At 41.9% G+C, this 26,335-nt stretch overlaps 1 protein-coding gene across 3 annotated transcripts in view; it reads left to right on the forward strand.

Moving 5' to 3' along the window:
- Positions 1–26,335, forward strand: part of TANC1 (tetratricopeptide repeat, ankyrin repeat and coiled-coil containing 1) — a 139,862-nt gene that overhangs the window by 76,541 nt on the left and 36,986 nt on the right. For 2 of the 3 annotated variants that reach the window (XM_081005397.1, XM_081005396.1), the window contains exons 4-8: positions 9,119–9,223; positions 17,738–17,868; positions 19,084–19,273; positions 21,965–22,225; positions 25,884–26,009. In XM_081005397.1, coding sequence (XP_080861523.1) covers positions 9,119–9,223; positions 17,738–17,868; positions 19,084–19,273; positions 21,965–22,225; positions 25,884–26,009 — 813 coding nt within the window. The remainder of the gene's footprint in view (positions 1–9,118; positions 9,224–17,737; positions 17,869–19,083; positions 19,274–21,964; positions 22,226–25,883; positions 26,010–26,335) is intronic. The other variant, XM_081005398.1, reaches the window with a different exon arrangement.

A 26,335-nucleotide genomic window follows, 5' to 3' on the forward strand; every position in this document is an offset into this window, starting at 1 on the left:
AAATGAAACAGTCCTTTCCCCTTACTGTGGTAATGCAAATCTAAATTTCCGACTCCTTGCCTGCCATGAATTCTACAGTTAGGCTTATTGTAATGGTTCTAGGGGTTGCTCGTGCGTAAGCCGGTGCAAACACCCGGCTGGGTTGCCTGAGTGAACCTTTCCTGTCCGGACAGCCACTCACCCGTGACTGTTTCAATCACTGGCAGAATCCGTCAGTGGGCGTTTCTTAAACTTCTTCCAGCAAAGAAGCTCTTTGACACCTAGTCTCCTCTTACTCTCTCTGCGCGAAAGCCTTCTGCGCAAGGAGGGCGTAGGCAGCGGAGGACCTCTACTCTCCCCGCTGGTCCCCGGCAAGGAGTCATGGCACCGCCTCGCCGCTTCCCCCATCTGCCCCCCTTCTCCACTGGTGCTACGCTGATTCTCTTCCCCAGAAGATGGGCTGCCTCTCCCACTCCCAGGACGCTCTCCGGAATCCCTCTGGATTTTGCTCTCTCCCTCCGGCACTGATGGCAGTTCCCTGACACTTATTTTTCTTTAAAGAAGAATGTTATTAATATTTAAAGAAAACAAATACAAGCCATTTGCTTTAAACCACAGAATGCCATACAAATTCTCCAATAGCTATACAGTACAAATTATTCCATATTTATATGCAAAATATAAGCAAAAACAATAATAATACTGAGTTTGAGTTTCCACTTTGAAAGCTAAGTAACGATCTCAAATTGTGCAGCAAACTACCTAAGGTGCTACTTTGTTGGATTTTGCCCCCTGCTTGGTTTTTGACAGCCCATTAGCCTGTGCCCCTCTTGATCCTCTATTGCTACCTTGAAGCCCAATCCCTGACTGTTTCGAACACTCTTTATACCTGTTTCTGGCCCATTTGGATGTATACCCATGTCTCCCCTTTCTGGTTCTAGATCTGGAACACCTGGAACCTGAAGGAGACCTGACAATTGCTCATGCAAATTGTTCTGGGGACATTCTCCATCAAATGTTAATGGCACAAGTGCTTTGTGCTTCCTTCTTTGATCCCTGGTTTCCCATCACTTCTAAAGCTACTTTAGGTTATTTCAAGAGTTGGGAAGCTTTTTCAGTCTAAAGGCTGCATTCTTTCTTGACAGCCATCCAGGGTGAAGCCTGAGAAAAAGGTGGACAGGGTAGTGGTTGTGAGTGGGCTACAGTCCACCCACACAACAGTCACAGGTTTCCACATACACATCTCCATTTCTCCCCATGGAAACAATCAAGAGGCGTTATTTCAGTTTAAAGAAATATTGCAGCCAGTCAAAAGCACTTAAGAGTGTGAAGCAGAACTAGTGAGAGGTGTGGCCTGGGAAGAGAGGATGTGGCCAGATAAAGATATCTGGAGGGCTGCATTTGGCCCCTAGTCTAAGATTCCCAACCCTCATTTTGTGCATGCTATTAGATGCGGGTGGCGCTGTGGGTTAAACCACAGAGCCTAGGACTTGCTGATCAGAAGGTCAACGGTTCGAATTCCCGCAACGGGGTGAACTCCCATTGCTCGGTCCCAACTCCTGCCCACCTAGCAGTTCGAAAGCACGTCAAAGTGCAAGTAGATAAATTGGTACCGCTCTGGCAGGAAGGTAAACGGCGTTACTGTGTGCTGCTCTGGTTTGCCAGAAGCGGCTTAGTCATGCTGGCCACATGAGCTGTACGCCGGCTCCCTCGGCCAAGAAAGCGAGATGAGCGCCGCAACTCCAGAGTCGGCCACGTGCATGCTGGGTCGGACAGTGCATGCTGGGTCATATGCCCCAGTATATACACCTGCTGATCTGTTTTCCCTTTGAAGCAGGCCTGCATAGCTTCTGACCCACCTGTCTAGAAGGAAGCATTGGCCAGTTGCTTGATGAGAGATGCAAACACCCTAGGGGTGGGTTTGTTTCCCCTTTTCGCCTTCCCAGATGCCTGAAGTTGAAACACCGAACAAGTCTCTTATGAAATATCTTCTTCTTAGAATGATGAGTAACATACTTTTAAAAAGTGTTGTTTTAAAATAACGCTGTAAAGCCAACTCATGCTTCTGAAAATCTCTTAAACCCAAGATTGAATTGTAGTAATGTTGGTGATGATAGCTCTGCTACTGTGTTTTGACTTAATTACTAAATGAATGGCACTCTTGGGATTTGATGTGGAGAAAAGTACTCTAAAATGTTTCAGAATACAGAACATCTTCAAGTTTTGTCCCAGGAGTACAACTGGGAAATTGCCAGGCATATTGTTCCTGCCACATGTTGAAGGCCTTCTCCCCCCCCCCCCCAACGTAGTCCCTGACTATTCTTCCTTGTTATTGTTTCTCAGATTCCTCTTTCTTCTGCATCAAGTAAAATTAAATTGATGGATGTTTAAAATATACCATCAGACTCAAGGAGCATTCTAACATGGGAAAAAAACATGTGAAGTCAGGAAGCTTGTTCAAATTACGTGAATATTTTAGTTTCTGCAGTCTTTGAAACTCAAGAGGAAAACTTAGAATGCAAAAACTGTGGATCTTGCAGCCACTAATTCTGGTAGATAAAGATGAGAGATGCTCATATTTACTTGGATGAAGTGATATATCAAGGCAGGTCAGATTTATTTATTTATACCTGTCATAGACTCATTGTAAAATACAACTGGAATAACAGACCCTCAAATAAACACGGAAATGTTTACATATAGCATGAAGCATAATATAAACAAGACATACAAAAGTTTTCATCCAAAGAAACCTTTTTCTGAGATCATCTGAGCACTTTATCTTGGGAACTAGTATGTTGAGAGCACGAGGGTTAATAGTTTGCCTACTTTATAGAGCTTCTAAAAAAATTGTATAGATCAAAGCAGACAGGTATTATCAATGACCAACATCACCTTACATTTTTGTAAACTGATCCTTCTTCTTCATGTCGTGGGGGGGGGGGGAGAGAAGCAATTGTTATGTTTAGACTAGTTTAGTGTCTTGCGTAAGAAATATGAGGAGGTGGCTTTTTTTAAATAAAGCTGTATTGACTGCTAAGCTGACCCAAAGAATAAAGCTGTTTTATTTTACACCTTGGGGGTGACATTTAAGTTCCTGCAGGAGAAGATTGTTATAATAAAACCTCCATGCACTGTGTGTGTTTTAAAGCCATAGACAAGAATGTAAGAACACAGTGTTCTGTATAATATGAATTCAGAGTACAGGAGGATTATGGATTATTTAATTTTAAAATCCTCTTTGGTTAATTCCAGCTTGTCTTTTATGTTTTGGATTTGGGTTTTTCCCCCTGAGCTGAACTATGAATATTAAGTACTTCTTTATGGAATGCTAGAATAGCAGAGTCTTCTTCAGGAGTTCAGATATCTTGCAACCTTCACACACATTGGGGGGGAGGAGAAAATAAACTATATCTCCTCCATCCTTCACTGTTCCAGTCGCCTTCCAACCCACAGAGGGCAAACCTCTGATGTGCAACATATTAGATCCCTGATTTTATGACTGGCTGTTTTTGAAGACAGTCCTTAAATTATTGAGCCAAACTATAGACTACAGGCTAAAGGGAACAGGGAGTAACAGATATGGTCAGTCTGATTTAGGTAGGGCTTATTTAGCACGATGCGGCAAATAACTACAGTGAAAGCTAAAGGACCCCTGGATGGTTAAGTCCAGTCAAAGGCAACTATGGGTTTGCAGCGCTCATCTTGCTTTCAGGTGAGGGAGCTGGCATTTGTCCACAGACAGCTTTCCGGGTCATATGGCTAGCATGACTAAACCACTTCTGGTGCAACAGAACATCGCAACGGAAACCAGAGCGCACGGAAATGCTGTTTACCTTCCTGCCGCAGCGGTACCAATTCCAGAAGTATTGCCACCATGTCATAAGGAACATTCAGGGGTGGAGGAAGGGAGGGAATAGCAGTCCCTGCTTTACCAGTAAGGGTGCTGCAGCCACCAGGTAATTTTGCTTCCACATCCCAAATAAGGATGCTGTTTGAGCTGCACCAGCCACTGGCTACCAGGCAAAGCACAACAGCTGCAAAACAGGATAGTGGGGGGCTGGTAGGTCCTGATTTAGCTAAAATGCCCCTCATGAGAACTTTTGGCCCAGCCTCATTCTAACTTGGTCTTGGGATGGAGATAATCTTAGTGGAACTTGTGGATGAGCCACAACAGGATGAAATCCATGTTGGTTCTGCGGCACCCCTCGGCAGCTTTTGAAACTAATGACTAGTGGCATTCTTCTGGACTGTCTGGGCACAATGGGACTTGGTGAGAGGTTCTGTTTTGTATAGACTTGGTCTTTCCTTTAGAGGCGCTTTTGAGACGGTGACACTGGAAGATCTATTTCTTGGCACCATGATCTCTGACCTATAATGTCCCACAACATTCCATCTTGTCTCCTGTGTACCTATAAGAAACTTCTAGGAGGAGGGGATTGTCTAGGGATTTTGAAGTGCGGTGTCATCATCAACACCCAACTTTTACCTCTCATTTCCTACATATTCAAGAAAGGCAGCCAAGGTCTTGCAGTGGTGGTTAGAATTGGTAGTGGACTGGATGTGAGCTAGCAAACTGAGACTTAATCAGGGCAAAACAGATGCTTCAGGTGAGTGAGGCTGGATCAAGACGCATCAAAAAATGTGATTCAGTTAAACGCCTTGTAAATGTCATACAGGGAAGTCCTGTTGGTGAAAGAGGGGACTCTACAGCGCCATGTGGTGTCACAGATAAAGTGCTTTATCTTTACGAATGGGGCTGAGTTCCAAGACTACTGTTCCTGGGGATGAGGATACAGTTTGGTTTGGGTATGGTTTCACTGCTTCTGAAGAATTGAGCCCACAACTTGACAATGCTCCTGGATACAGCTTTGTTTCTGGATGGCCGGGTGGCTGCTGTGACTAGGAGTGCTGTTGCCCAACTTAGGCTGGTGTGCCAGCTGCAGCCGTTGCGCAAGAAGTGAGACCTAGCTGTAATCAAGCATGCCATAGTTGCTTCAAGAATTGGATTACTGTTAACAGGCTTTACAAGCAGCTGCCTTTAAAAAGTGTTTGGAAACATAAGCTAGTCCAAAATTTGGAAGCAGCGTTTCTAACCAGAGTCTTTTTTTAAAACCCCATATTTTATTAATTCCAAACTTAAACATAAATGACATACGTTTCCGAGTACGTTTCCGAGCACAATTCAAAGTGTTGGTGCTGACCTTTAAAGCCCTAAACGGCCTTGGTCCAGTATATCTGAAGGAGCGTCTCCACCCCCATCGTTCTACCCGGACACTGAGGTCCAGCACCGAGGGCCTTCTGGCGGTTCCCTCACTGCGAGAAGCCAAGTTACAGGGAACCAGGCAGAGGGCCTTCTCGGTAGTGGCGCCTTCCCTGTGGAACACCCTCCCACCAGATGTCAAAGAGAACAACAACACCAGGCTTTTAGAAGACATCTGAAGGCAGCCCTGTTTAGGGAAGCTTTTAATGTTTGATGTATTTTAATATTCTTTTGGAAGCCGCCCAGAGTGGCTGGGGAAGCCCAGCCAGATGGGCGGGGTATAAATAATAAATTATTATTATTATTATTATTATTATTATTATTATTATTACAACAATAATCTGTTTTACATGAAGCATGTGACTCGTTTTTTCTACCTACACTGACTTCCAGTTTATTTCCAAGCTCAGTTCAAAGCCCTGGATATGACCTTTTTAAAGCCACAAAGAGCTTGGCACCATGTTACTTACAGCACTGTCCCCCTCCCATAAGTTCCTGCCTGCCCACTTTCCCAGGCTGTGGAACTCCATGTCCTGTTAAATCAGAACCACCCCCTTCTCTTGTAGCCTTTAGATGAAAAACCAAAACATTTTTATTCCTCCAAGCTTGTGTTGTGACTGGTTCCTAAATCTCACTGCTGAATATTATGCTCTTGATTACCTGCTGTGTTGCGTGGTTTGATGCATTCCTGACTCATTTCTATCTGATTTGATCTGGACCATTTTGAATGGCAAAGGCATGATATAAATGTTTTAATAGCTAATACCACACATACTATCAGCAGCAGTAATATCAGCAGTGGACTCTGAGGAAGGATATAATCTACTGTTAGTTCAATTGTATGGGCTATAGTATTTGCATATATTTTTATCTATGAACAATTGAACCAGACATTAGGGGCGGGGGCAGGAGGGAGGGCAGCAGATTTGGTTTGTGCACATTTTCAACATTTATCATTTCTTGTTCCATTCGTCTTACTTTAACAATAAGATGCCATGTACCACTGGTAGATTTGTTCCTCCTTTATTTTATCATCTAACATTCCTGATCTTTGCTAATTTCTGATGTGGAAGGAATAAGGTGATATTCACGAGGGTGGTTGATTTCTGAATCCAGTGAGCCACAACTAAGGTAGTATAATAAAAATGACAAGGTAGCCTTAACAAATTTATCCACTTCTGTCTTAAACCCAGTTTGGTTTTATGTTCCTCAAATGTTCTTGGGAGTATTATGCCTTTGTATACCTAAAATGGTTAAAGGGCACTTTGTGATTTATAGTAATTAGCTATATGTATAGCTCTCCTATTTCCCCCTCTGTTTATACATACACACATTTATAATGTGCTTCATAAAACCCTTTGGCTTCCATTTTATCTTTTGTCTTATAATTCCACACAGATCTGTAATACGTCATTCGCCATATAAAGATAAGCTGTGCTCTCCAAACTTTGCCAGCTGAATTTTTTATTACTACAGTTTACTGGAAAATGGGGTATCTTTATTATTTCAAGAGCAATCTAAACCACAAGTTACACCAGCTGGATGAGAGAGAATTGTTTTGGCACAGTTAAGAGCTATGGGAATCTAATGAATGAACGGAGTCTGGGCAAAATGGAAGCAAGCATGCTAGGGCAGGACTGTTGCAGACAAATACCTGAGTGAGGCTGGAACCCTAGAAGAGTCCCATCCTATTTTTCTTTTTGTATACTGTACTTCTGTAGTTTTCTTTTTGTATACTTCTGTGGCTTTGCGCTTAGGGGTGTTGCTGTGTGGTATGAGATCATCTGTTACAGTTCTGCTACCTTTCCTTTCCCCATCTAAAATTACTGTTTTGGTTCTGGTTTCTTTAAATATGTATATTATTGATTATAATAAAATGATAACAACCAATCAGCTACGGAGTTTTACATTTAAAGTGCAGTTCAATGAAGAATCCGTAAAAATAAGGGGGGGGGGAGGATCTGCCCATGGTCCACCCTCATCCCCATTTAAAATTATTGCTGCCAGTAGTTCCTCTAAAAGGGTAAGCTTGGATTTGTGGAGGCTGCATTTTGTTCCCAGTTGTGCTGCCCTTTCCCACTGAATTACCAGTGCCTTCTGTGGCCTTCAGTGAGCCACTATTGTGGTATGTGCATCCTTCCTTTTCAGATTGGCCCAACCATTTGGCAACCACCTAGGGCAGAAAATGTGGGATCTGGCTATTCCCCTCTGTGGGTGCTGTATGGCCTGTCCTGGGTCCCCTAACTATCCTGCTGTCTTAAGTGCAGTGGAGGTACAGGTTCAGTTTGTAGTTCAGTTAGGAATGGAGAACAGTTGCCATTTTGTCCCTGCCTCGGGCAGCACAATATCTAAGTCAGGCCCTGTTTCCTTAGACGACTTTGTAGCTCTCCATGGGAAAATGCTTATTTCCGTCACACACATACAGATAGAAATGTGTGTGTGTGTGTGTTTGTGTGTGTGTGTGCTGTGTAGCTCTATTGAACTATATTAGCTATATGGAACCATCAGTATCATACTGAGATCCAGAGCCTCTTCCTATGGGTTCTTCACGCAAGTCTGCTAGCAACTGAGTCCTCTCCTGTGGGGTGGATCTTCTTGGCAGCACGCTTGGAGGGTTTTATGTTTGTGAGGCAGTATGACAGAGACCCATGATGTAGTGATGGCAACCCAGTTTGTTGCTTATGTCTATGGTTGTGGTTTTTTTAAAAAAAAACATGGTGCTGTAGAGGAATTTTCAGTGTTAAAATGCCAAAATTGGTAGGTAGTGGTAGAGATGCCAGGGATTTTGTGTGAGGGGTTGTAGTTGCTGATGCTGCGTTGGATCTTATCTCTGATGGTTTTTGTTCCCTTGTCATCTCTGCTACTGGGAGTGAATAGAACTGGGATACATTAAGAACAGTATTGGCCCTGGTGTCGGCCCAGCAAAGCAGAATTGTTGGCTTACTTAAAAGCAATTTCTGTTTCTCTAAAGAACCTTTAGATGGCAGTATTGTTCTCATTGTGGGGGGTGTTTTGGTGACTAGAAATTCTGTTGTGCATTTAATGTTTCCTGCAATTGCATACAGCAAAGCACACGGCTATCAATAATTTAAATAGTAGAACGAAAGTACTAAATTCATTCTCTTACATTTGATGAACTCCTTTGATGAACAGTTACTCCAACCTCAAAAGTGGACGACGCGCTTATAAATTACATAGTATGTTTGATTTTAGCCACCAGTTAGCAAAATCTCTCCCTCTTTTATTTTTATTATTAGCGAAAATACTGAAGAGCTACCGTAGCAGCTGAACAGATATTTCTCTCCTTTCTTCCTCCCGCCCTGCCCACCGTCTTACAATCAACGTTGTGCGTCATTCGCCTGGGTAAAAATACTGTACTCAGTAATATAAAGCTGCTGGACTGGAGTATTTAGAGTGTTAATGTTGCAAGCTGTCCGCTTTGTAATCCTTGCCTCCCAGCTTCAAAGATTATACTAGTAAACAGGGTTATCTTCGAATTGAAGCAGAAAAACAGAGGCTCTGCCTAGAGAGGCCAACTCCAGAGCTGTGTGAGTTTTGACCATGTCAAAGTCACCCTCTTTACATAGGCTGGAGGCTGATTCAAGAGCACCGCATCAAGGAAACTGCTTTTGTTCCACAGCACAGTTTACATTCCAAAAAGTGAGCCTGACTAAAGCTTGCTGTTGCTGCTTTTTCCCCCTGACAACAGACAGCGAGAGTGGAAGTACGAGAGTTCACTGTCTTTATTATAGCATGTGTTGTGTGTGTATTGTCTCCGTCTGCAACGTGCATTTCTGCTTTTAGAGTTGTTCTGGTCCTCTGTAATTTGTGTTCTGTGTGGGAAAAAGGCAAGTTTGAGATCTTTCCGCATTTCAGGTCCCATCAGGAAGCCCAAGTATGTAGAAAGTCCCCGGATACCAGGAGATGCAGTCGCCGTACCAATGAGGAAAGTGTTGGAGCCGACAGATCCCAACCAGAATGGTAAGCATGTGTGTTCGGAGTGCTTTCCTTTCGACTTAATGACTGGACTTCGACTTGAAAGCGAAGCGGCTACAAAAACAAGTAAGAATTGAGCCCTTTGTGCAGATCTTGGCTTTGCAGATCTTGTGATAGGTTCGTTATGTGCCATGTCTAGCAGTCTAAAATTCTTGAACGATGCATACACAGTATTCAAGCAAAATTAAGTGTGAGAGTTGCGGGTCACTTTTAATGTGAGAGGCCTGTTTGAATTCAGTTTCTGGACTTGCTTTCAAGTTTTAACAACGGAGTACGTTATACTGATGCCATGTTGAAGTGCTGTGTCTTGCCACTGCCGTTAAAATGCTTGCTAAATCAGACAGCAATAACAATAGATGACTGTGTTGGCAAAGCTGGTAGCAGCCCGACCCTGGAGTTAATTGGTATTCTTGAAAAGTTCCTAGTTCATTAAATTTGACTACCACATAACAAAGTGCAGTTTCAGAGAATGTCAGGGCAAAATGACAATCAACATGCTGTGTAAGTATTTGTATAATAATGAGGATTTCATATTCACTGTGATGTTTTAGATTTACAGCCTAATTGACACCAACAGAAACAACCTATAACATCAAGTTAAATTGGATATTCCCTTGTTTTTCTTGTGCTTTGAATTTAAGACCTGAGTTCTCACCATCTCTTCTTATTGGAGGTGCAGAAAGTTTCTAGGAATATTCCTTCCTGGCACCTTTCCCACATTTTTGTGCATATCTTGATTCGGATATACACAAAAGTGTATGGCGCTATTTCTTCTACAGGCCAGTCCAACCTCTGTAGCTTAAATTCTGTGTCTTTCTGCAGTTTCATTCCCCCCTCCTCAAATTCCAAAGCAACAAGTTCAAGTATGTTCCATCTCTCGTAGGTTTCAAATTGAAGGAGCTGAACACTTAAAAATATGCATGTTGTATGGATGGTTTCTTTCTCCAACATTTTATTTTCACTCAGTTATTTTCTTCAGACATGTGCATACTGGTCATGCAGGATTGACAGTCAAATATTGCTACAGTATTGTTGTTTAATAGGGAAGCCCCCTTTTTGCGGTGGAAAGGTTGCATTTCGTTTCTGCATAGGGGTTCTTTATACATCCATCACCTCTCATGACCCACTGATTAGTAACTCTCTCTTCAGCAAAGTGCATCTAGGCTTTCTGAGCTAGAGAGGTTATAAATCCTGAAATACTGATCATTGTTCACTGGTTTGGGTGGCTTAAGTCTCCATCCTCTCACTCCCATATGGCGGCAAATTTCACTGCCATTTTGCCATTAGCCTGCACATACTATATTGCCATAATGATTAAAACAATAACATCAGAGATGGTAAAGAAACTGATTGTCTAACGTTTTAAGCCCTTTCTGACTAAAGGAGACTTGCCACTAGTGTCCTAAATATAATCATAAAATAAATGACATCTCTAGGTATGGAGTTCATGTGAATAAATAGTTCTTGTTTGGCTACAAAACTGATTATTCCACAGCAATCAACATTCTCAGAAGGAAAGGAGTAGACTATTTCTAATTTTAAGGGAGATCCTTACTGAATGGATTAAAGCAAACTGATGAGATGGCAGATGTATCAATAAGTGGTATTTTTGGGCACTGCAGCAACCATTTGTATGGATGCTGTGGCATGTCGCAGACAAGCAGAAAGGCCACAGCTTACTCCTTCAGGGCATACATCAAATTTCAAAGGTGATGTAATGTGCACACAAGTTCTTTCCAGGCATTCCTTCCACAGGTTCCTTACCTTCATTTGCAGAAGAGACCTCTCTAAAAGGGACCTTGCTGCAAGCACATAGATTCTCCCGATCGGGGGAAAGCCCATGCCCGTATTGCAGGCTTCCCTTGAGAGATGTTCCCCACCCACTGTGGACGATCAGCAGAGTGACAGGCATAAGAGATTCCATGTACAAATGTCAGCCAGGCAGGCAATTGAATGCTACTTTGACAGCATCCTTCGCTGTACCTGAGGGCAGTAGGAGCCAGGTTAGGTGGGACATTTATTGCCTACAGCAGGAGCCTCACTCTGCCTTATGGTAAGTCCAGCCCTGCCTGGTGGGGGCAGGATCTGCAGCCACTATCCCACTTCCTTCTTCCTCTTCCTCTTCCTCCTCCTCCTTGTAATTACAATTGTGTGAAGAGGCTGGAAGAGGCTACAGTATCCTCTTAATGAGGTAGAGAATGTACTCGAGGCCCTTCTGTCTGCTACCAAAGCCCATATTTTATTTTCCCTTTCCACAGAGGCCAATAAAGGCAAAAAGACTGTCGTGCCTTGTGCATCTGTCAAGAAAAGTGTCACCCTGGTTTCTCATTGTTGGCAGGCTATGTTCTCTGTGTTTGCTGTATGGTTGCTGATCAGAGTGTGAGGTTCAAATGACTGTCTCTGCAGACTGAGTGTGGTTGTGTGGGAGTGAACAGAAACATTGGCTTAAAAAGTCGCTTCTGTGGAGCAGCTTTGGCTTCCTTTGGTCTCTAAATGACACGATTGTTTTCTTGCAGGAGAAAGAAGTGAAATGTGTGGATTTCTCTTTTAAACTGCTCAACTTTTTATCTGTATTTTTAATACTACGACATGGAACAGATACCCTGCACTAAAAGATAACTAGAAAGATGTGGCAGTGATCACAAATAGATGACTAGCAATGGGGGGGAAGGGGGGCCATTTCTCCCAGTACATCACCCTGATATCACACATTAAGAGTTTCTATGTTTCTGCCACAAGAAAGTAGATTATTCTGACTTCCAGGTTAGGTAAATATTAATATTTATACTGAAAAACAAATTGATGTTTAGTGGTTTCTTGGTTCATTCATACTGTACCTCTTTCTTAGCTGTATTGGAGGGCATCTGGCTCTTCAAACTGTTGGCATCCTCACACACTGTGGTCATCTTGCATTGGATACAGTGATGGGAGAGTCAGATGCCAAAAAAGCTGGGAGAATTCCTACTTCTATAACGCGAAACCCTGCCAGAATGGAGTCTCTTGGTGGCCATATCCGTAATCACATGAATAACTGCAGTGCACTCTACTTGGGGCTACCTTTGAAGGTGACTCTGAAACTACAACTAATCCAGAATGCAGCAGCTAGACTGGGGACTGGGAGTGGCCGCTGGGACTATAGTAACACCGGTCCTGAAAGATCTTCACTGGCTCCCAGTGTGTTTCCAAGCACAATTCAAAGTGTTGCTGCTGCCCTTTAAATGGCCATGGCCCGGTATACCTGAAGGAGTGTCTCCACCTCCATCGTTCATCCCAGTCTCTAAGGTCCTCCGAGGGCCTTCTGGCGGTTCCCTCACTGCAAGAAGTGAAGTTACAGGGAACCAGGCAGAGAGGGCCCTCTCGGTGGTGGCGCCCGCCATGTGGAATGCCCTCCCATCAGATGTCAAGGAGATAAAGAACTACGCAACTTTTAGAAGACACCTGAAAGCAGTCCTGTATTGGGAAGTTTTTAATGTGCCATTTTATTATGTTTTTTAATATGTACTGGAAGCCACCCAGAGTATCTGGGGAAACCCAGCCAGATGGGCAGGGTATTAAATAATAATAATAATAATAATAATAATAATAATTTACTTACTATGTTTATATACCACCTTCATCTTCCAAGGTGTTCAAGGTGGTGTACATGGTTCTCCTCCCCATTTCATCCTCACAACAACCCTGTGAGGTAGGTTGGCTAAGAGATAGTCACTGGCCCAAGGTCACCCAGTGAGTTTCATGGCTGAGTGGGGATCCGAACCCTGGTCTCCCAAGTCATAGTCCAACACTCTTAACCATTACGCTGCACTGGCTTTCATAATGCATCACCTTTGTCTTCATATGTGTGAGTAGGGAAAGTTGGGACTGCTCACTTGGGCAAGAGGGTATTGTGTGAACTCTTTAACTACTCCAGTAATGTATCTGAAGGCATTAAATCACATTGTTTTCAATTGTTTATATAGAAATCACCAGTATAAATGCTGAATTTGACTCTTAATGTGGTGACAGCATCTGTTTCATGTTTTGAGCTCGGTTTAAGATAATCACTTGTATGTAGTGAACATTTTTTAAACTCAAGAAGTTTACTTCTTTTTTTTTTAAGTGCTCTTTAGTTGTTTACTACTGTTGGCTTTAAAAGCAATTTCTTGGACCTCTCTGCTTAGTTGGTGGCAGAATTCCCAAAGGTTAGTGCTCTTGGAAAGTAACAAACAGAACTGTAGTTTCTGTCCTCCCACATCCTATTGGAAGTATCAATTTCTTATATAGTGAGGATTCCTATATGTGTATTTTGAATATCTGAAATTTCAAATACTTAAAAGGCTTCAGTTCCAACATCCTCTGTACATTAATTTTGTTCAATAGTCTAACATAATAATTCCCAAACGGAGGCTTAGGTTTTGGGTGTGGATTGTAGTCTGGTGAAGTAGTTTGCTGTTAGTACTTATGGGGAGAAATGAGAAACATGCATGAACAGCAGCTCAGGGTTACAAGGAACTCCTTAGCTGCTCAGCTGCCATGTCCTTTTTGTCTCTGGAATTAGGCTTATCATAGTATTAAGCAGTGCTTTTTTCTGGGGGGATGCAGGGCCTGCCAGGGATAGCTCAGTTGGTAGAGCATGAGACTCTCAAATCTCAAGGTCGTGGGTTCGAGCCCCACATTGGTCAGATTCCTGCATTGCCGGGGGTTGGATGTAGAAGACCCTCATTCCAACTCTACAGTTTTATTATTCCATGAAGGCAAATCATACATTTAAACATTATAAAGGCTCATGCAGTTGCCCTTGCCTGTCATATACAGTGATACCTCAGGTTAAGTACTTAATTCGTTCCAGAGATCCGTACTTAACCTGAAACTGTTCTTAACCTGAAGCACCACTTTAGCTAATAGGGCCTCCTGCTGCTGCTGACGCGCCGCCAGAGCACAATTTCTGTTCTTATCCTGAAGCAAAGTTCTTAACCTGAAGCACTATTTCTGGGTTAGCAGAGTGTGTAACCTGAAGCGTATGTAACCTGAAGCGTATGCAACCCGAGGTACCACTGTACATGCTTGTGGTTCCCAAGCAAATGCAAATAAGCTTCCACTTGCCCCCTCACAGCCTCCTCCTGAACAAAATATCTGGAGTATTATAACAGTACCTAGCCCAAACACAAAATGCTTTACAGCACAATCCTGCTTTTCATGTTGATTCAGAATCCCCCCCCCCCCGCCCAATAAGGCTTTCTCCAAGTAAACATCTGTAGTATTGTAGTGTGTGTGTGTGTGTGTGTGTGTGTGTGTGTGTGTGTTTGAAGGTTAGAATAGGAATACTCCACTTGACTGTTTCATCTGTAGCAGAAACCCTGGAATCCATCTTCCCAATGTTGAGAAACATCAATTTACAGTAACTCTTTTGAATCGAAGCATCTTGATTATAAAATGATTTTTTTGTGGATGATTTGACAGCTGCTCTTACAGCTGAGACTGTAGACAGCACCCTCCCCTTTTTACTAGCGTTTTCACCATCACAAAGAAAGGGAAAGTGCCTGTTTGTTCAGTTTATGACTGACAGTTTTATAGAAGTCCAGAGAGATATCTTTCCGCTCCTGGTGGTACTAAACACGTTACCAAATCGAGGGTTGCCAATTCTATGTGTGTGTATAGATATAGATGCTATTTTATTTTTTCAATATAGACTACTTAATCATAAACGTTTGTAAAACAAATACAAAAACCAACATCATAAACAATGAGTTATTTTGAACGCAATTTAAAACTGCCGGAAATGACAGAGTGATTTGAAGTAAAATGTGACTAAATCACCAGCCCAGGAATGCTTGGGGAAATAGAAGTTTTTAGCATGACGACACATGGCTGATGTCAGCTGAGAGGAAATTCCACAAGTGGGTGCCACAACACTAAAGGCCCTGCTCTGTGCCACTGCAGGTTGTGCACATTCACATATTTATTTCATAGAATCATAGAATTGTAGAGTTGGATGGGACTCCAATAGTCATCTAGTCCAACTCCCTGAACTGGGATGAGGGAAGGAAACGAGGCTGGATATGGAAATTCTGATAAACTATTTTGTGGTGTCTTCAATTACTCAAGTTGAATAAAATGCCCTAGATCTTGTGTCTTTATTTACCAACAGGCCAAAGTTATAGCAGTGTAAAAATGAGCTACCAGTTCACCTCATCCTCTGTGTGTAATTAATAATGGATTCACGATCGCCTTTTTAGGTGAACCCAAGCTTTTCTTGTTAGAAATGTCATTACTGCGGAATATCCATCAGCTATAAATCTGTGAAGATAGCAGAGCTCTTATTAAAAGTGCATATGGAAATTAAATTTCAAGTATCATACTCAGATTCTCTCATACACACACACACACACACACACACACACACACTGCTACTGTTCAGATATTCTTGAAGACAAGTGGATGAAAATTTGCTAAGAGTAATGTAGTGCCAGCTACCGCTATTTGTATGAACCAAATAACTTTAATATAGAGAAATGATACTTGAATGATAGTTCCCTTGCAAATATCCCCTATCACAGTCACATTAAGGAATGGCAGATTACTTTCTTTTAAGGATTAGATGCCGTGAAAACAAATCTCTGAACGGAAGACCTCATTGGAAGAGTAATACAGAGTTGTTTTCATCATTTGAAGGATATTGGGGGAAAACACTTAAATCTTTTCTATCAAAGACCCCGGCTGTTTGTTAGTTCAGCTCAAGATTAAGCAGATGTCTTGTCTGCTACAAGCTAGTGGAATTGTGTTTCGGTAATTCCTTCTGAGCCAGTTGTTCAAATGTATTTGCAGTTCAACTTGTCCTGTTAAAGGGCACCTCTGTTCTTTGCTACAGGTTCTTAAAAACTGATGTTCCTACTTTTTTTTTCTTGAGGTGCCCCCACCCACAAATAAGTGAAAGGGGAAAGGCACTACTGAAAGAACAATATTATTTATTTATATTGGCTACCCTATAGCAAAAAGTTCTCAGGTCAGCTTACAATTTAAAATACTTACTGAATTTTCAATAACTATAAGAGTAACAACAAAAGTAGTATATGACGCAACATAAAAGCAGAAAAGTTGGGAGATAATTGGGATGGTTGCACAGGTAGTCATAAGCAACAGTAAAATTAATACGGTGCCACATTTGTATAGGAACTGATACATTTCCCTGACATTTCCCTGAGATTGTTCTATTTCATAGCTTTCTGAAAATACCTGGGACATAAATCATCCAGAGAAAAGCATATTGAGGGACAAACTAGATGCAATATGGAAGATTTGTGAATGGATCCCAGGTGTTTCATTTTTAAACATTAATAATAGCCCTGTAGAAAATGGGACTGGAGGAGGAGGTATTTTTTACCTGTTCTTCCCATGCTATTTATTCTATCTAAATAATCCTGCTATTTGCATGTGGAATGTTTTTGTTGTTTTGCAGGTATTATTTAGGCACTTGTCATATTCATCCCCTATTCCACTCGTTCCCAATTAGCCAGACCCCCTGATTTTCAAATCCAAGCCATGGACCCCCTACTTTTGAAAACGTTGATATCTCTGTAGTAGGTTTTATTATGTGAATGGTGCCACTATACCCTCCAACATGTCCCAGCTCAAAACCAGGATGAGTGTCTTCCGGAAGAGTCACCTGACCCACGCAAGAGTATGGTGCCCAAAACCACATATTTTTGGGTGCCGCAATCTTGTGTGTTTGGGGGCGCTGTGCTATTGTGTGATGTTTGCAGAGTATCCTAGACTGTTGGCAGAGTGTGTACCACAGGCTCCCTTGGTGGGTTCCGCATACCCCCTGGGGTCCACAGACCACCAATTGAGAACCTGTTCAAATAGTATGTGTTACCTGCATGCTTTAGTTCAAGATTTTCAAGTGAACATAAGTTTCTCAATCACCATTTCCCATATCTTCGAAGCAGCCCTGCTCTAAGTTTTTAATTTAAAAGAAAATAACCGGAGAACCAGATCTCATTTCACATGCCACATCTCATTTGACTCTTTGATTTCAATGAGAAAGTGAAATGTGTGCTGACCCGTCTCCCTTGCAATCAGTGGGAAATAAAGGAGCCCCACGGTGGCAGGATTGTGTCATAGGTTTTAAAACTTCAGTATTAGATCCCCTGATAATCCATTTCGTTGTTTCTCTCTGTTGAAATCTATTGGCCCAAGAATGAATTCAGACTTGAATGAGCCTTGTTCTTCTAGAATCATAGAGTTGGAAGGGACCCTGAGGGTCATCTAGTCCAACCCCCTGCAGTGCAGGAATCTCAGCTAAAGCCTCCATGACAGATGGCCATCCAACCTCTGCTTAAAAACCTCCGAGGAAGGAGAGTCCACAACCTCCCAAGGGAGACCGTTCCACTGCCAAACAGCTCTTACTGTCAGAAGCTTCTTCCTGATGTTTAGTTGGAATCTCTTTTCCTATAACTTGTTGTTACTCTTGCAAAGCAAGTCACTGTACTCCTTCATACAGTATTTTCTTTTATTGCATAGAAACGAAGTCAGAGAAGGAATCAAGCTGTTCACCAGCGGCTCAGGAACTGATGACAAGACTGGGATTTTTACTGGGAGAAGGGATTCCAACGTCTGCCCATATTTCTGTGGAAGAAAAGCGTGAAGCTATGGTATGCTAATGGAAACAACTTGTAAACAGTAATCTGTTAAAACTAGAGATGCCAGCAAATACTGTGCTTTCAGTATATTTAATAGCAAACATGCTAATAGACAACAAAAATCACTTACATAAGTCTGTACACAGTGCACATTTGTAGGAAGCACTGAAAGAAAAAGAGCTTTGGCTTAATCTTCACTGTTCCAAGGAAATTCTTTACATTGGATGGGATTGTGAGCAAATCATGGAATGGTTATTTTTCACCTGCTGCTTCAGGCAGTTGCCACCTGGAAGGATTATTTAAAAACAACTTTGGGATTTTCTCCTAAGGTAGGGGAACCTTGTCCTTCCAGATGTTGTTGAACTACAACTCCCAGCAGGGCCAGTAATCAAAGCTGATGGGTGTTGTAGTTCAATAACATATGGAGCGCCACATGTTTCCCACTCCTGTCTTAGGCAATAAAGATCACCACAGTGAACTGAAGATGTGGCTTTTCGCTTGATCAATATACAGGGAAGAGCTGAAAATCTCCCTCTTGTGAAAATTCACAGCAGATCATTTTTCTACTTTTGGCCTTGGGAATCAGATTTGAGTTTTGTTACAACATTTTCTCTCGTTCTGTTGTCTAATGTAGCAGCCATGGCTCACTCGCTTGTACCCATCTGTTTTTGCGCATGTGTATTTTTAACTGAATGCCTTTTGTCCCATAGGCACTTCTGGCTTGCACATTCCTTACTGCTTGGTTTATGAGGCATAAAAACGTGGGAAATAATTTGTATGACTCTCGCGAGATGCCGAGAGGAGACAGCGCATTCCGTTGTAGTACAGGAGGGCACATATTCTAGGAGAATTCTAGCCACCTGTGACGAAAGATTTTAAACCAAATTTTGTCCACGCCTTTCCTTTTCGAATCTGCAGAGAAGCATATTTGATCATTATCCCAAACAAGTCCTGGGTTTTGTGTTGCAGCCTCTCAACAAACAGTGTTCCATGCATAAGACTGGGAACTTTACAGGTCCAAGTTAAAATACTAAGGGCCCATAATCTGCTGCTGTCCTATTGCTGCTGCTTCTTTCTTGAAAGGGGCTTAATGAATCCTCTTATGATGCAGCCTTGGAAAGTTGTGTTAACTTTAGGCTTGTTTGATTTCCTGCTTAGTATTGATTCCTCCATGGACCGATAGCGCTGTGCTCTGTGTATTCATCCTTCCTTTCCTTCGTTTTCTAGTGCACCATAGCTAGCCAAGGAGTCAGTCCCTGCTCTACCCTGACGAGCAGCACCACGTCGCCAAGCACCGACAGCCCCTGCTCAACTCTGAATAGCTGTGCTGGCAAAACAGCGGCCAACAAAAGTAGTCCCTGTGGGACCATTAGCAGCCCAAGCTCCACATTGGAAAGCAAGGATAGTGGAATTATAGGTAAGCAGTTTAACTCCTAACAATGCACTAACTTACTCCTGTCTCTGTTGCATCTTGCTTCTCTGCATCAGCCGATATAGCCACTAGGCGTACAGGGAGTTTGCTCCGAAACTCTCTTGTGTTAATTTCTGTTAGTACTTGGCTTCAATTCCAAAGTCTCCATGCTCCAGAAATTTTTTAAGTGCTCTTTCGCTTGAAATAATTTTGTCATTCTCAGTAGTTCTTTTGTGTCTTTCCTGTGGGCATTTAGTCATGGGCTGGGAGAGGGCTGGAACCCTGAGTTTCTTCACTGCACTACAGTGTATATTTGCTGGGGAAGTTCTGCTGGGGAAGAGAATAGCAGTGCTAATGGGATGCAGTGATTAAGAGCAGGAGCAATTGATCATAAAGCCTCCGCTCCACATTTCACTACAGTCATGAATTCGTTGGGTTGCTTTAGGCAGTACATTTATCTCTCATCCTTGAGTACAGTACTGATCGACCATACAGGGTTGTTCTAAAGATTTACTGAAATAATGCATGTGAAGCATATAGAGAACTTTGTTAAGGACGAAGAAGTGTTTTTATTGTGCTACCATTTGTGGGGAGTGTTCCACCCCTTGTAAACAAAGATCCCTGCCTGGAAAGTTGTCAGTTTTTTGTATAATTGCAAACAGGTTCATGACACAGTGTTCCAGTGTGGGGAGAGAAGGCAAACTTGGTGTGGGGGGTGTGAGTGAGAGAAAGAGCCACCGAGGCCATTTGAGCTTCAATCAACAGTAGTGGATCTATGCTGTACTCCAGTTGGCAACACAGATATAGAGAAAATCGCAAATCAAACCCCGAAAGGCCCAAGTGGGGGGGAAAGGCCTTCACTTGTTACTGGAAGGACCACAGAGATGGTTCCAAACAACTTTCTCCAAGTAGGCTGAGGTGCTGTTACTAAACTAAAACTAATACTAATAGCCACCCAATGCACTTCACTTGGTGGGGCATTTGGAACAGGGCCTCTGAAAAAGATATTGAAGATCAGGTGAGGTATATGCAGGAAAGGGCAATATTTCAAATATCCTGGTTCCAAGCCATTAAGAGCTTTGAAGTTTAAGATCCACATTTTAAATTGGGCCGGGAAATGGATCCACAGCAGTTAGGGTGAAGGAGGTATGCTAGTGATGGCAAACATTGGAAATATTCATGAAATGCTTTCAGTTCTGGACCAAGAAAGGCTGATAAGTTTCATAATAACTGCAGTTATTGATGGTGTTATGTGGAGGTTTGAATGATTAATTCATAACTGGGAATGAAAACTAGAACAGGAGAAATCAAGCCCCAAAGAGCTGGGTAAAATGAAGACTTGAGGACACATGGAAGAAAACCGCTGGGAAACCCATTAGCTAGGATGGTAACGGATCTGGAAATTGTGCGCCTTCTGTTCTCAAGGCTGTTGTGAAAATGTATAGAATTTTCTGTTGTGCAACATGCTCATCTTAAAATAAAACACTCCCTCCCACGCATTCCCCTGCAAATCCTGAAAGACAGCATTTAATTTGAAAGCTAGCTTGTACACATGCTTTGCAAATTTGTCTTCATCTAAAGGGGGGTGGGAATGGAATGGATATTAAAATGAACTTGTATCTTACTAAGTATCCTTAGTCCCCCAAGTTATTTCTAGATCTAATCATTCTACATTCATTTGGAAGGATTTAAGTGTGGAGGGCGTACGTACTGCATTTCCTAAAGCATCCCTTAACGTACGTGTGTGTGTGTGTGTGTGTGTGTTTGTTTGTGTATACTCAATGTGTGCATGCAAATATATGAAGAGTATTAAATGCTCATTCAGTATACAGTTTGGCGAGTATTATCTTTTGTGTAACTGTTTTTGGCAGACTTTGCCAAACCGTGAAAATAGCTTGTTATTCCATGCTACTTAAGTAGGCTTCCATTGTAATTTCCATCCCTGCTACGTTATTCTGGGCCAGTAGGTTTTTTGAGTGGATAGCTGCCCTTCCCCTCCCTCTCCTTCACCCGCACTTTCTGCTGGGTCAGGCTTTTATTCTTTTCTTTCTTTCTTTTTTTAAAAAAGTTTTTATTGCCTTAGTTGAAATTGTCTCTGCCTCCGTTGACATAATGGGGGTGAGGGCAGATTTTCATCATTTGCGGTGAGCTAAGTAAGAGAGAAGTCTGGGCCAGTGGCCAAAATGAGGAAGGGGGAGGCAGACTGGTGACATGCTGTCTTTTCGCTATTAGAAACTGGAGTGGAAATCTTTCCTGGCCCTCCCACTCCCCTCAATGAGTAAATCAGAAGGGACTCTTAGTTCATGATGCATCAAAAGTCCCAAGTTTGCCCCCTGCCTTTAATCAACATTAATCATTTGGCCATACAGAAGCACACTACAAGGCTTTCATCAAAATCCTTCTGACGTTTTACGTTATTTAAGTTGTCAATATTCTTAAAGCAAGGAGGTCGTGCTCTGAGAGACATACCTAGTTGCAACTAAGTACATGAACAGTAGTAGCTGTACTACGATGCCCAATGAATGTTTTTGTCTTCTCGCTAAAACCAGCCTAGGAAACACTAATTTAGTGTGCCTTGTAGGAGGAGCTCATCACCTTATTGAACTAAGTTTCAGTCTAAGAACCCTGCAAACCAGTTTATTATTCTAGCATTCTCCCCATTAGAATTCATTGTTTTCCTTTTTATTTGTTTTTAAGCGACAGTAACAAGTTCATCTGAAAACGACGACCGTAGTGGATCCAGTTTGGAGTGGAGCAAAGACGGAAGCCTCAGAGCTGGTGCACATCAAGGAATTATTCATGAGCGGAGAACAGATAATTGCTCGCCAGTTGCAGAAGAGGAGACGGTGGGGTCTTCAGAAAGTCTGCCAAAAGTGGAAGCATCTTCTGGAGATGGCCCTGTGACTTACACTCAAAGCTCTGGCTCATTAGTAATGCCTCGGCCCAATTCCGTTGCAGGTAAGGAGCAACCCAAGGGAGCAAGTGTTGTGTGTGCTCCAGCCCTTTTTTTAAATACATACTTTTCCTTTAGCGCTGTTCTTGCATGGACCAGTTCCCATCAAATTGTGTCTGATCGCCACGTAATGGAAATGCAAGCTAGAGAGCCAGCACTGGTTAAGGGGAGTGCAATGAAATTTAACAGAAGTAATTTTTAGAAGCAGTTGAAGCACAAAGGTCTGCGAAGCGATAGGGATGTTGCTGTGCAGAGACAGTGTAGTGTTCTTTGTGCTCATTGCTTTTTTATGTAAAGAGCTATATAAGTCCATCGACTCGAAGGATTATAGCAGGAAGCACTCAGCCTCTATATTAAGCTTTTAAATGCATATACAATGATGCAGACGTGGGGCAGTGTCCAACTAAATACTTGAGCCAGTACAATGGGATTTCACTCCTTGTCTCCCACACACATCTGACACCATCTCCAAATCTGTTCCAGGGGCTTGGGTGCATGGGGGGGGGGGAGACGGGGAGAACATTCCATTGTGCATGGAGAAATCCTTGTGCTGATGGAACTTTCACCATAGCATTGAACATAACCCATAGGGATTGGGATGGGGAAGTTGTGTTGCTACTGCTTTGATGAACACAGTCCATTTGGAGCCCCATGATATTTGCACAGCCATTTTCCATAGACACTCATTCTTATGTGGCAGGAAAAAATCTGGAAAAGCTCTTTGTGGATCTTTGGTAGTAAGACCATTATTAATAATAACTCAAACGAATTATGTGCTGTATGGAAGGTGCTGATTTTTACAGTTATTCTTCATAGTCCCTGTGCAGTCCTGCACTTGGGTCTCTGCACAAAGCATCTGTATAACTTTCTAGAACTCTTTAGTCAGAGACCAAGTTCTGCTGGCTATCCTATTGAGTAGAGAGATTTGTCCCTGTCTGCAAATACCTTGAGAGAAAAGACAACTACCTGTCTACTTAGCTTTCTTCTTCTGACTGACATCTGTTTTTCTTCTTCAGTGTATTTAGGGAGTTTTCTCTCCATTTCTATTTTTGGATAGGAGGAATTCCTTGTGGAGGCTCAACTGCTTGTTATTTAAAAGTGTAATATACAATGAACAACCCCCTTTTTCCAATGCCAGTGAGATCTGGGTGGATATTGAGACGGGTGAAACTTAGTCCTGTGATCATGGCATTCTCCTTCAGTGGCACCTCAGTGATCAAGGGAATTGCTATGTTCATGTGCAATTGCCTACAGGTGTACTATATGTGTACACTTATATGAAATATTAGTATATAAAGCCCTAACCACTTGGGATCAGTTTACCTGTGAGATTGCCTTACCCAATATGTGCTCACTGAAGCACTTCAAGCTGCGGAACTGGGACTGTTACAGATGCAACATAATACTCATTCCACATTTGTAAGAAATCAATCTTTTAGTGTGGCAGCAGCTACACTTTGGAACTCCCTTCCTGTTGACATCAGACAGGCGCTTTCTGTACTGTTTTTGGTGCCTGTTCAAAACATTTTTGTTTAAGTAAGCCTATCCAGATACGTAAACTTTTAACGTGTATTTTAATCAGTGATCAGCTTATCACTAATTTTAATTGTTATTTTAATTTTTTTTAACATTCATTTTATTCTGTTTGTAAACTGCTTTGAGGTTTGTCTGGTTTTTGTTACAATCAAGCAGTATATAAATCTTCAGAACATTGATCAAAATGACTGATTTGACTCAAAAGGGCAAATATCCTAATAAAAAGAATAATGTGTGTGGGTTTTTTTTGGGGGGGGGGGGGATCTTCTCTAGATTTAGAAGATGACTCGGTTCACTTAAATATTTGCTTAATGGCTGGATGCTGGAATTTGCCCTTTCCATAAGAACCCAGACTTTGTGTTAAGGTAGTCATACTAGAATGCAGAGAGCCCTGTGTCCATACAATTGTGGAAGGTCTCTTCAGTTCATGAACTTTTGCTTCTGGTTTTATATCAGACACATTTTTAAGAAATAAAATTTAGATGCAGTAGCATGTTGTTTTCTTCTAGAAGATGATGAACTTCCCTTTTAAATTTCATCAAGGGAGTGAAGCCATACTTACGTACTAACAAAGTAAACAAAATCCATTTGGGTGTCAGTTTTAGTGGAAATCTGCCAGGTATGTGGAGTGGTAGGGTGCATGGAAAAGGCCTAAATGGGAGAAACCCCCCATTTCAGTACACATGTTTTCAAAACAAGCTAATGTAGACAGTTCTGCAGCCCTTTCCCGGTATTGTAAAAGTATGGTATTTTTACACACACACACACACACACACACACACACACGAGTTTCAGCCCCTATTTCCATGCATTTCGGTGGGTTATGTTGGGGAGATTTTCCTGGTTGGTTATGATAAATATATCAATAGGTTTCTTCTAATTTTCCATTGCACAAGCTCACAGGGCTGAAGAGACAAGCCACTTTTTAGTTTAAAATGCAGATCATGCCTCTAAAAACATCAGCAAAACTCCTGGCTATAGTACGGTTCTCTTCTACACATCAGTTTTGTATTAGGACTACTGTTTCTAACTTCAGCTCTCTTTCTGTGTCGCTTGTTAATGCATTCTGGAGATGACCGATTTATTTTTCAGTACATTTCACAGCCTCTTAAATGTTTTTATGGCTAGTCATGTATATATCTTTGCAAAAAGGGAGGCTGAGAATCCTGCCATTAATGGGTGATTGTTGATGTTCTGGATGCTGTGAAATACTGCACAAAGTGCCTGCTTGTCTCCTTCCAAGATTTGGACAGTGTCTGCTTGCAACATTTGGGTTGCCAATAACTCTGAATGAAATCATTCGGGCAGAAGATTCATGCTAGCTACCTTGCTGTGTTTTGACATGGAAATATTGAAGCTTTAATAAATAAATTGGCTGCCAAACTGGTCATAAAAATTCATCGTGACCCTTGTCCTCTCTTATCTACTACCCAACAGTAAATCAGCAGTTTTAAATCCTTCTGAATGTTGCCCATATATAATATATATATACATCACAAAGGAGCACAATTAATTGGAGGACTGGAGCCTTGAGACAGGCAGTTTATGGTGAAGGGAGGATATTTCAAAAAATTGTCTTTCTTTTGAAATACAAAATCACACACACTTTAGGGTTGTTTCTATGCACTGAGTTATTTTCCATTGCATAATGTTTTCGTTCATATAAGAATTTCTAAGAAACACTGGAAAGTGTCCTGAAAAGTTGATATTTTCAATGTTTAACAATGGGGGAAATATTCACATGAAGCATAACCAATCATTAGCATTTAATGGCCATAGGGTGTAGTGATTAACACATCCAAAGGAAAGGGTAAAGTAAATTAATTTTTAACTAACTTGAAGCTTATGGCAGCTCAATGCTGTGTTTTTTAAAGTGATGGGGCTGCAGTAAGAGTTAGTGTGGCATTGCAAAGGAAAAGCTCTACTATGTTTGTACCACATTCTGTCTCCAATGAGTTCAGCAGAGCATTTTAAGTTCACCACAGTTTGCTTTGTAGAGGTACACCTTCTGCTGTGCACCTCTGCATTGTTCCATGTTACTCAGCTGTGACTGGCTACTTATGTTTTGAGACATAATATTGAACCTCCTGCAGCCCATCCATCTGACAAGGTTCTTTGTTGTTACAGCAACAAGCTCCACCAAGCTAGAAGACCTGAGCTATTTGGATGGTCAGAGGAATACACCATTGAGGACCTCAATTCGCTTACCGTGGCACAATACTGCTGGAGGGAGAGTTCAGCAAGAAATAAAAGGTATTGGTAAAGCACGAGACTCATGGGCTCGAACCCCACATTGAGCAAAAGATTCCTGCATTGGTCTAGATAAGCCTTGTGGTTCCCTTCCAACTCTATGATTCTATGAAATAAATAACTAATGTTGTGTTGACCTGCTCTGGAGATGGCATTATTCCCTAGTGGAAGATGCAAGTGTTTTGTTTTTGTGCTTGCTTAGTGGAAATTAGAGGCTTGTCTGCCTTTATAGAACACTTTGAAGAGTTTCTTAATTAGCAAATATACTTGATCAGCAGCAGCTCTCCAGAGATGTGGAGCCCATTGGTTCATCTAGCTCATTGTTTTCA

Source organism: Podarcis pityusensis (genome assembly GCF_964106645.2).
Source record: "Podarcis pityusensis genome assembly, chromosome: 1".
Lineage (NCBI taxonomy): Eukaryota > Metazoa > Chordata > Lepidosauria > Squamata > Lacertidae > Podarcis > Podarcis pityusensis.